General features: G+C 37.7%; 1 protein-coding gene across 8 annotated transcripts in view; it reads left to right on the top strand.

Annotated features, from left to right (window-relative positions):
• Positions 1 to 12,266, top strand: part of CEP128 (centrosomal protein 128) — a 523,299-nt gene that overhangs the window by 338,200 nt on the left and 172,833 nt on the right. The window contains exon 19 of one of the 8 annotated variants that reach the window (XM_049899769.1): positions 12,037 to 12,217. The exons of the other annotated variants lie outside the window; for them this stretch is intronic. Coding sequence (XP_049755726.1) covers positions 12,037 to 12,104 — 68 coding nt within the window. The 3' untranslated portion in view covers positions 12,105 to 12,217. Of the gene's footprint in view, positions 1 to 12,036; positions 12,218 to 12,266 lie in introns of those variants that run through there. 8 annotated transcript variants of the gene reach the window in all.

Genomic DNA, 12,266 nt, shown 5'->3' with positions numbered 1-12,266 from the left:
GATTTATGTATCTTGGAGCCCTGTCATTGGGTGCATAAATATTTAATATGGTTATGTCTTCCTGATCAATTGTCCCTTTTATCATTATATAGTGTCCTTCTTTATCCTTTGCTGCGGATTTAAGTCTAAAGTCTATTTTGTCAGAAATTAATATTGCTACTCCTCTTCTTTTTTGCTTATTATTTGCTTGATATATTTTTTTCCATCCTTTGAGTTTTAGTTTGTTTGTGTCTCTAAGTCTAAGGTGTGTCTCTTGTAGGCAGCATATAGATAGATCGTGTTTCTTTATCCAGTCCATGACTCTCTGTCTCTTTATTGGTGCATTTAGTCCATTTACATTCAGCATAATTATAGATAAATAAGTTTTTAGTGCTGTCATTTTGATGCCTTTTCATGTGTGTTGTTGGCCATTTTATTTTTCCACATACTTTTTTGTGCTGAGACGTTTTTCTTAGTAGATTGTGAGATCCTCATTTTCATAATGTTTAACTTTATGTTTGTTGAGTCGTTAGTTTTTCTTGGCTTTTTTCTTGAGTTATGGAATTGATATTCCTTTTTGTGGTTACCTTATTATTTACCCCTATTTTTCTAAGTAAAAACCTAACTTGTATCGTTCTATATCGCCTTGTATCACTCTCCATCTGGCAGTTCAATGCCTGCTATATTCAGTCCCTCTTTTTGATTATTATGATCATTTATCTATTGATTTCCATGATTTCCTGTTATGTGTATTATTTTGTTTATTTATTTATTTTTTAGAAGGAATCTTAATTTGTTTGTTTTTGTGCTTTCCCTATTTTAGTTGCGTTGATATCAGGACGTTCTGTTTTGTGACCCTGTATTGTGCTGGTACCTGATATTAATGGTCATCAGGCCAAAGAATCTCCTTTAGCATTTCTTGCAGTCTTGGTTTAGTTTTTGCAAATTCTCTAAACTTGTGTTTATCTGTAAATATCTTAATTTCTCCTTCATATTTCAGAGAGAGTTTTGCTGGATATATGATCCTTGGTTGGCAGTTTTTCTCCTTCAGTGCTCTGTATATGTCGTCCCATTCCCTTCTTGCCTGCATGGTTTCTGCTGAGTAGTCTGAACTTATTCTTATTGATTCTCCCTTGAAGGAAACCTTTCTTTTCTCCCTGGCTGCCTTTAAAATTTTCTGTTTGTCTTTGGTTTTGGCAAGTTTGATGATAATATGTCTTGGTGTTTTTCTTTTTGGATCAATCTTAAATGGGGTTCGATGAGCATCTTGGATAGATATCCTTTCGTCTTTCATGATGTCAGGGAAGTTTTGTGTCAGGAGTTCTTCAACTATTTTCTCTGTGTTTTCTGTCCCCCCTCCCTGTTCTGGGACTCCAATCACTCGGAAGTTATCTTTCTTGATAGAGTCCCACATGATTCTTAGGGTTTCTTTATTTTTTTTAATTCTTTTATCTGATTTTTTTTCCGCTATGTTGGTGTTAATTCCCTGGTCCTCCAGATGTCCCAGTCTACATTCTAATTGCTCGAGTCTGCTCCTCTGACTTCCTATTGCGTTGTCTAATTCTGTAATTTTATTGTTAATCTTTTGGATTTCTACATGCTGTCTCTCTATGGATTCTTGCAACTTATTAATTTTTCCACTATGTTCTTGAATAATCTTTTTGAGTTGTTCAACAGTTTTATCAGTGTGTTCCTTGGCTTTTTCTGCAGTTTGCCTTATTTTGTTTCTGATGTCTTGAAGCATTCTGTAAATTAGTTTTTTATATTCTGTATCTGATAATTCCAGGATTGTATCTTCATTTGGGAAAGATTTTGATTCTTTTGTTTGGGGGGTTGGAGAATCTGTCATGGTATACTTCTTTATGTGGTTTGATATGGACTGCTGTCTCCGAGCCATCACTGGGAAACTAGTTTTTCCAGAAAATCCGCTGGTACGCTGGCTCATGGCTCTGAAGACAATCGCTGTCTCCCCGTATTTGTTTGTTCTCCGTCTCTAAATCTGTGTTTGTTGTTCAGAGTTCGTAGATTGTTATGTATGTGATCGATTCACTTGTTTTTCCGAGTCTTTGTTGCAAGAGGGATCCGCGGTAGCATCCACCTAGTCTGCCATCTTGGCCCCGCCCCCCCAGGAACTTAGTTAATTTTTTAATTTATTGTTGAGGAATCAGAAATGTGGAGTGTTTCCATCATCTGGGCCACATCACAAAGGTAGAGTTGTAGTATGTCTTATTTTTCAGCTTTTGTATTCTTTCTTCAACACTATATTATTGCTCTCGCACTTTTACTGAGTGGAATAGGATTTGATTTTTCCCAGCAAATGAATTATTCCTTAGAAAATGAAAATTGATATTTTAAGAATATATTATTGAAAATGTTCCATTTTGTTAAAATAACCCCTATAACCCATTGCCATCAAGTCCTATAGTGGGAGCTATATATATGCTATTGTGCCTTTTTAAAAAAATCTTTATTATCTAATTAATTCACATGAAACTTTAACTAAAGGGCAGTTGTTATGACTCAAATCCTTTTCCTTTCCAATGACTTTAATTTTATAGAAACATATAACAGTTAATTACCTTAAAGCAGGGTTTTATATTTGTACTGTTGCACTGAATTTAAATACTAACAAAAGAGTATAATATTAATAGTGATTATCACTAATCACTTCCTTGATATTTGAACTTTGCTTTCTCACTATTTTGTATCAGTGAGATTTCTAAGAAATTCAACAGTATCTTTTTTTTTTTTTTTTGAACATCAGGATCAAATAATGCAGGAAATATGCAGACAAAACAAAGTGGACTACATATATCGTCCTTCACAGTATGACACACCTGTTTGTTTTACTACTTTTGCCATAACTTGCTTTTGTAGGTCCCACCCTCTCATTAAAACTCTTTTTCCTTTCACCATAAGTAGTTTGTGGAGTCCCCACTGCTTCTCTGCATATACCCCTGTCTAAGGCAGTAACATGTAAATCCTGGTGGCGTAGTGGTTAAGTGCTACTGCTGCCAACCAAAAGGTCAGCAGTTTGAATCCATCAGGCGCTCCTTGGAAACTCTATGGGGCAGTTCTACTCTGTCCTATAGGGTTGCTATCAGTTGGGATTGACTCAGTGGCAATGCGTTTGGTTTTTTTTTTTTTTTTTTTTAATCAATAACACTTGGTATATTAGTTTCCTAGAGCTGGTGTCACAAAGTACCATAAACTGAATGGCTTAAAACAACAGAAATTTGTTTTCTCAGAGTTCTGGAGGTCAAAAGTCTGAAATCAAGGTATCAAGAGAATTGGTTCCTTCCAGAGGCTCTGAGAAATAATCCATTCCTAGCCTGTCTTCAACTTCTGACGGTTGCCAGCAGTGCTTGGTGTTACCTTGGCTTGTAACTGCATCACTCCGTTCTCTGCCACTGTCTTCACATGGTCTTCTCCCTGTGTGTCTTTGTGTGTGTGTCCAAATCTCTCTGTCCTTTCTTTTATAAAATCACCAGTCCTTGGATTTAGGACTCACCATACATTTTACCTATAGATCCTTACCTAACCCTATTTCTAAATAAGGTCACATTCTGAGGTTCTGGATGGACATGAATTTTTGAGGGATACGGTTTGACCCACTGCGCATAGTGTGAGCCAGACACTGTGCTCCTTTACTGGAACTGTGTTAATTTTTGCGATGTGTTGCTGCTCCTACCAGGTTTTGCTGCCTCTGTTGAAGGCCATTGCCCCTTTGGCTGCATATTGTTGCCTTTCACATACTGCCACAAATTGTTAACCCCAATTGCTAAACTGGGGTGTGCCCCACATTTACTGAAGCCTCCCAACTTTTCTGATGACTACTATAGTGCCTGCCAGCTGCTGTTACTGATGGTACAGCTGCCATCTCCCACAGGGCCCTGTCTTCCCTAATGGCACCACTGTGGATGCACTGGAAATGCGTGGTATTAAACAACATTCGTTTTTAGTTTATCCGCTTAAATAGGATCTAAAGCAGTATCGCTTGACCGCTTGCCCTATTCCATTGACTTTAAGAGATTTTAATGATTTTAGTGAACTGTTTCTTTTAAGTTTTATTTAAATCAATCAATCAATCTCTCTATGTCCTAAAGAAATTGATCTCTCTGCTTGATTTTTGTACTGGCAATAAATCCTAGTTACATATCCCGCATTGTACTAAGAATTACTCATTTTCTTTAATGCTAAGGTCTTACTGCTGGGCAAAGTTTGACCCCTCTTTTCATAGGATGGGTTTTTTTCTAGGAAGCACCTCTTTCTTTCCAGCAAGCTGGTTCTAGGCAGGCGCCTCTCTACCTACTGCCCAAATCCATGGGCTGATATGAATCCTAGCAGTTTGCAGCTTAATTTCAAGTTGGGGTCAGCTTTCTATCTCTTTATATTTCTACCACCAGAAACATGTAAATAGAATTAAATTATGTTGCTATGTGGCTGTGTTAAATATTTACAGTAGAGCTTTCTTTCACTGTTGAGATAAATGCTGTTGAAAACCAAACCCAAACCCATTGTCATTGAGTCGATTCTGATAGCGACCCTATAGGACAGAGTAGAACTGCCCCCCATAGAATTTCCAAGGAGCACCTGATGGATTCAAACTGCTGAACTTTTTGTTAGCAGCTGTAGCACTTAACCACTATGCCATCAGGGTTTCCTGTTGAGTAGGAAGAAAATATCATTTTTTGACCTTTTAATAGTATATTTGTATTAGACCCAGAAAGTACTCTTTTTAGCAGCCGTAAATACTTTAAATATTTGTTTTAAATTATAAAGAATTTTAACTCAACAGATACTTATTCTATGCATACTTAGCACCAAGTATTGTACCAGACTTGAGGAAAAAGGTGGAAAGACAGGCTTTCTACCCTTGACAGGGCACACAGTCTAAAGCAGAGAAATAGAATCAAATAATGACAATATACCATCAACGGTTTCTGCCTGAAGCATGGGGTACTGCGGAAGATGGCATTTGATAAAGCTGAAAAAACAGGTATGGGCCAAGTAGAAAAAGCACTTGGGCCCCATGGTAAGAACATATAACATTAGCCTTTGAGCAACAGGAAACTACGGGTATTTTTTTACATTTAGGGGAGTCATATAAAAATTCAATTAAAAGCACAAATCTAAATGCACAGCCACAATAGAGAAGAGAAATGATGAGGAGCTAAGGTAAAATTAGGGTAGTTATATAAAAGGGGCAAACGCTGGAGTTATGCAGATGGTAGATGGCCCGGGGACTGTTAATAATTGGTTCTGGGTGCAGGGAGTGGGGGAAACGTGCAGAATGACTCACAGGTTGCTACCTTAGCTCTCTGGGTGGGTGATGGTACCATTAACTTAGATACAGACTACAAAAAAAAGAGAACTGAACTTTCAAATTTATGTTTATGGAGAGCCATTGTATAATGCAGTTTAATTTTTATAATAACAGCCCTTCATAATAGCTAGGAATCAGTTCTCAAAGAACGTAAATAATTGAGGTTCTCTAACTAGTCAGTGACAGAGCTAGGTATTTTCTCTAGCACCAAAACTCATGCTTTTAGATATTTTTTGGGGGGAGGGGGACGGGAGGGGAAGAGAGATACCAAATTCAGACTTTAGATGTTTTGTTTGAGGTTAACTTATGATATCTAGGTCAAGACTTCTAATTGGCAATTGGAATTTGTAATTTAAGCTCAGAAAAGGGATGGGCTCTTTTGTTAGGGCCAATTTGAGAGTTGTTTACATATGGGCACTTGTTAAAACCAGATTCATATTTGTAATTCTCCAGAGGCTGAGTATGGAGTGAGAAAAGAAGAGGGCCTTAGATGGAACCCTGGGGAGCATCAACATTTACCAAAAACCCAAACCCATTGCTGTCAAGTTGATTCTGACTCAGCAAGCCTATAGGAGAGAGTATAACTGCCCCATAAGGTTTCCAGGGAGCGCCTGGTAGATTCAAACTGCTGACCTTTTGGTTAGCAGCCGTAGCTCTTAACCACTACGCCATCAGGGTTCCCATCAACAGTTAAGGGGATGGAAAAAGAAGTAGAAGCATGAAAGCTAGGACTTAAAACAGATATTTGTATACCAATGTTCATTGTCGCGTTATTCACAATAGCCAAAGTAGCCATTTGGATAAACGAAATGTACAAAATGTTATATATATATAGATACATAACAGAGAAATGAAAGAGAAATGAAGTCCTGATGCTATGCCTTGAAAACATGGTGAATGAAATTTCAAACACTTAAGGACAATTATTGTATAGTTCTACTTTTATGAAATATCCAGAGTAGGCAAATGCATAGAAATCAGTTTATTAGTAGTTTTAGGGGAAGGTGGAAGGAAGACATGAAGGGCGGGGGGAGTATTGCTTAAGGGATACAAAGTTTTTGTTAAGGGTGATGAAAAAATTTGGAAATGGATAGTGGCGACTGATGCACAACATGGTGAATTAGTATCACTGTATTTTACACATAAAAATCACTGAAATGGCAAGTGTTTTGTAATATATCAAAACATTTAAATACATATATTTCAAAACAATGTAAATTAAATAAAAAAGCAGAACCAGGAAAGTATGCAGAGAAGTGAAAGGTCAGAAAGATAAAAGAAGGGAATACTGTGAAAATTATTTCACAACTGAAAAGTCACATTAGGTTAGGTAAGTCATTTAAAATGTCCATTGGACTCATAAGTTGGAAGAGAATTGGTAGTGCTTTTAAGAAGAAGGGGGAGCCCCTGTACAGTAGCTTGAAGAATTAATAGAAGATGAAGTAGTGAAAATAATGAATATACTGCCCTCCATATGTGAATGTAATAGTCTTCACCCACTAGTAATAGTCTATGAATTTCTTTTAACAAATAATGATGATGGATTTAAAAAATGACGTACTTTATATCTTAGAGAAGAAAGAGAAGGGTACTTCTTATATAACTGAAGTAAATTTGGCCTTATTTGCTCTGTGATCTAGCCAGTTGAACTAACTAATCACAGAGAGATCACATTTGGAATAAATTCTGTTACTGTAAATATCCTTTCAAAGTAAAAACAGCAGTGTTTCCATATTCCAAAAGACCATGGTTAGAAACAATGCTTTGTTATTGAGGTTGCTATAAATTTCATGCAGTGAGTGCTTTCTTTGGTCTCAGTCCATGGAAAAGTCACTTTCTATAAGAAAGAACTTGATTATGTGTTGTTTGCTTTTGTAGTTGGAGAGACTGAGTTACACTTAGTTCTTTGTTCTTTAGTCCTAACAGTGCGTAATAATCACGGGTCAGCTCTTCTCACCTATTCCAATTTTAGAGCATAACCCTCCATCAAAACACACTGTTGCTCCTTATAAAATTATAATCCTAGTCAAAGGAATGAGAAAATTTGCATTCTGTCCCCAGCTTGCCTTCTTTACCCTACAAGTTAAAGATTAGTCACTATAGAAAGATGGTACTCAGTTTTTTCTAAGACATTCAAACTAAGAATATGATTTCCAGTAGTGTGTTAATTTTAGACAAATTGTATTAGAATAAAAGAACTTGGGTGGTCTCTAGATTTTATTATAAGGATCTAGCAAATTTCAACAATAAGTATATTTGAGAAGAACATAGAGTACCGTATTATCTTTTAATTATAATAGAGACAATGAGTTTCCTTCAAACACGCATTGCTGGGGAGAATGCCAGTTGTCTTAAACATGTATTTTACTCTCTTCTCCCCCACTCTTTATTTGAATTGTATGTAAATACCCATTTTGCTGTCAGTGGAACATATTGGTGTTTCTTGCTTCAGCAGTTCTCTTTTGGTAACTTATCCCATATGTTTGTTAGCTTTTGCATAAAATTGTTTTGTCTGAACTCAGCTCCTGAACCATATCTTGTATGTGTCTGCCAGAATGAGGACTATTTGAATTATTTCTGTACAGTAACTTCATAATAAAAAAAAATTCAGTTATCTGAAGGTAAAATGAGTTCAAATATCATTCACAGAAGTAGATAAAAAAGGATAATTTTAATATAGATTTGATTCTTTGGTTGGATACCATAGTCTTACTAAGTCCACTCCACTGACAAATTGAGCTGCAGAACACCACAGGGAGCATAGCCATACATGGATTAGAGTTAGAGGGCTACATCCCATAATTTTCCCTCTCATCTCAATGTTCAGAGCTTCCCTATAATGAAATGAAATGAAAAGTAAGACTTTGTTTGTTTTTCACCCTGTAAGTAGATTTGAAATAGGCATTGACTTCAGAAGATGCTGAAATAAAGGGACTATTGGAGTTGAAATACTGAGTCTTGGATGAATTCAAAGATAGTATTTCAAATGTTGGGAACCACCGTTTTCATTCACCTATGTTCAGACTACTTAATCTCATAAAGCTAGTAAGCAAGATAATATTAGGTACTTATTTACTTACATTCAATAATTCATTCATCAATTATTTATTAAGTTCCTATGATGCTAGTTATTGTCTCTGCCCTCTTGGGGCTTACTATCTCACTGTGGAAGGGGCAAGAGACATCATAAAAATTTCAGATGGTATGATAAGTGATATGGAGAAAAAGCAGTGTAGAGAAGTAGAGGTTATCTAGGAGGGTGCAAATTTTAGATTGGGTGGTCAAGTAAGGCCTCTGTGATAATGTGACAGTGGAGCAAACATCAGGAGGAAAGGGCACAGCCCTGTGGACAGCTGGATGGAGAGTGTTCCAGGTCTTTTGTGCCAACCTTGAGCTTGGTGCACAGTTTGAGGGACACCAAGAAATATTAAACACCAAATTACTTCTGTGGGATATTTAGAGAAATAAATCAATGGGTATAAAAGTTCCAGATTCCTATCCTAAGTGAGATTATTGACACTTAAGAGTGAAGGCCAGAGGGGATAACTGAATTATCTAAAGCCACTTAACTCAGGAAAGAAGTGGAGAAAAGGGGAACTGCAATCTGCTTCACCAAATGAACATCTACTGAGGTGCGGTGAACTCTTAAGTTGAAGAGGCATGTGTTTGGTAGTTTAGGAAAATGCATCTAGAATTGGTATGCAGAATGTATTAGAGGAGAGAAATACTGGAACAATCATACCCTAGAGGACAGTAGTCAAGGATTTGACAGTACCTGCATTCATTCAACAAATATTTATTTCGCCTACTCTCTGCCAGGCTCTGGGTTGAGAGCTTGTAACAGAATACTAAGCAAAAATGAGACACTGTCTCTACATTCGTGGAGTTTGCCATCTGGTTGGGGATGTGATATTAATCCAAAGATTATGCAAATTGTTGTCGTTGTTGCCATTGACTTGGCTCTGACTCATAGGGACCGTATGTATAACAGAAGGAAATGTTATCTGATCCTATGCCATCTTCATGATTATTGTTAAGTTTGAACCTATTGCTGTGTTTGAGTCAATCCATATCACTGATTTATTTTCACTGATCCTCTACCAAACATGATGCTCTTTTCTAGTCATTGTCATTCCTGATGATATGTCCAAAGTAAGCGAGCCAAAGTCTTGCCATTCTCACTTCTAAGGCACATTCTGCTGCATTTCTTCTTAAACTGACTTATTCACTCTTTTCGTAGTCTATGGTTTATTCTTTGCCACGCCATAGTTTGAATGCATCACTTTTTCTTCTTTCTTTTTTATTATCCAACTCTCACATGCATATAAGATGACCGGAAAGACCATGGCTTGGGTCTGTGTCTGCTTCCATCCTCACATTTCCTTCTCTAACTCTTGACCCTTCTGACTCCCTCTTCCGCTTTTGAAGACTTTTCTGATTGCAGCAGTAGTCTGTGTCTCAAATTTGTAGACTTAAAATGTGTCCTAATTGTTTCAGTGAGGTTACTCTCATTTCCTAAAAGAATTAATATTAGAAAATAAGGTCTTCTAAAAGAATTAGGAGTCCCTGGGTGGTGCACCCAGTTAATGTGCTTGGCTGTTAACTGAAGGGTTGGAGGTTCAAGCTCACCCAGAGGCACCTGGGAAAACTCAGAATAAAGGCCGGGTGATCTGCCTCCAAAGAATCAACCACTGAAAACCATATGGAGCACAGTTCTACTTTGACACATGTGGAGTAGCCAGGAGTCAGAGTCAACTTGCTGAGAACTTTATTATTCTTTTTACTGATTATATCGGGCCTACCCAGAAAATCCAGGATTATCTCCCTATTTTAAAGTCGACTGAGTAACAGCCTTAAATCCATCTGCAACGTTAATTCCTGCTCGTAATGTAACCTACATATTCACAGGTTCCTGGGTTTAGGACATGGACATCTTTGGGGGGCTATTATTCTGTCTACCATTGCTATGATAGGCCATGTTAAGAATTTTTATTTATTCTAAGAGGACTGTTATTCCATTGCAGGGTTTTAAGCAGACTGGTGGTATATGGTCAGATGTGCATTTTGAAAAAATGATTCTGACTCCGCTGTCATGAAGAGTTGGGGGCAAAAATGAATTTGGGGAGGCCACATTGGAAATTATTTTAGTCTTATGAAAAAATAGAGTAGTGTTAATGGAAATGGTGAGACACAGATGGATTTGAGAGTTTAAATCTGAGGGACCTGGTGATTGGTCATTGATGAGAGGTTCATTTTTGGTATGCTTATTAGTTTCCTAGGACTACTGTAGCAAATTACCACAGACAGTATACTTTACACAATAGTACTGGATACTAGAAGTCAGAATTCAGGGTGTTGGCAGGGCCAAGCTCTCTCCAAAGGCTCTAGGAGAACATACTTTCCTGTCTCTCCCAGCTTCTGGTAGCCCCAGGTGTTCTTGGTGTCTTAGTTATCTAGTGCAGCTATAACAGAAATATCCCAAGTAGATAGCTTTAACAAACAGACATTTATCCTCTCACAATTTGGGAGGCTAGAAGTCCAAATTCAAGGCACCAGCTCCAGGGGAGGGCTTTCTCTCTCTGCTCTAGGGGAAGGTCCTTGTCATTAGTCTTCTCCTGGGTATAGGAGTTTCTCAGTGCAGGGACCACAGGTCCAAAGGACCCACTTCACTCTTGGCTCTTCTTTCTTGGTGGTAAGCAGTGCTTCTCCTGTCTGCTCGCTTCTCTCTTTCATATCTCAAAAGAGATTGACTCTAATCCTGAAGATTGAGTCCTGCCTTATTAATATAACTGCCTCTAATCCTGCCTTATTAACATAACAGAGGTAAGGATTTACAACGCACAGTATAATCACATTAGATCACAAAGTTGTGGACTATCACACAACACTGGAAATCATGGCCTAGCCAAGTTGACATACATTTTGGGGACACAATTGAATCTATAACACTTGGCTTGTGGTAGTGTAACTCCAATCTCTACCTCAGTTTTCACGTGGTTATCTTTACTTTATGTCTCCTCTTCTCGTAAGGATACCAGTCGTAAAGAGATTAGGGTCCACTCTAATGACCTTATCTTAACTAATTACTCCTGTGATGACCTTAAAAGGTCATGTTCTCTGGTATTGGGGTTAAGATTTCAACATATTTTTTGGGGGGGGCACAGTTTAACCCATAACAACATATAAAATTAAGACACTGTGGTGCTATTTACTGGGAGAGAACACTAGAAGAAAAACTGCTTCTGGGGGAGAGTGTCATGTTGTGTTTGTGCAGAGCCTAGAGACACTGATACCAAACCAAAACCAAACCCATTGGCCGTCTAGTCATTTCCAACGCAGAGCGAACCTATAGGACAGACTAGAATTGCCCTATAGAGTTTCCAAGGAGCAACTGGTGGATTCGAACTGCCAATGTTTTGGTTAACAGCCAAGCTCTTAACCACTGTACCACCAGGGCTCCGAGAGACATTGATAGCAGGAAGAAAAAAAAAAAAAAAAACCTGAAAATAAGAGACATTTTGGAGGAAGGATTGACAAGAGTCGGTAACTGACTGCATATGAGAAATGGAGGAGGGAGGGCTCTGTATCTTTATGCTTACAAAATATAACCTCTGATCCTAGAGAACTGTGATGTTGGGAAGTGTACATGTGGCATGGGATGGGGTGGATGCTAGGCTTGGTCGTAGCGTTCTTAAGTATTTATGAAATATTAACGAGCCATTATTTTTCAGGTTCCATGCAACCATCTAGCAAGCAGTCATTGACTACCATACACTGTGGCTCCCATTCTGTGGAGTAACATCAAAGAGGTATACAATATAGTTACAGCCAGAGATTATTTCAGGAAACAAAAGGACATATTATAAAGCAATAAATAGCAGGAACCCGATAATGCACTTTTAATTTTTCAGGAAGCCCTAGAATTAAAATTCCCTTGCTCACTGATAGATCTGTGTTACTT

This window comes from Elephas maximus, chromosome 10, assembly GCF_024166365.1.
Source record: "Elephas maximus indicus isolate mEleMax1 chromosome 10, mEleMax1 primary haplotype, whole genome shotgun sequence".
Classification (NCBI taxonomy): domain Eukaryota; kingdom Metazoa; phylum Chordata; class Mammalia; order Proboscidea; family Elephantidae; genus Elephas; species Elephas maximus.
The sequence above is the reverse complement of the archived record's forward strand: the minus strand, read 5'-3'. Positions and strand labels throughout refer to the sequence as shown.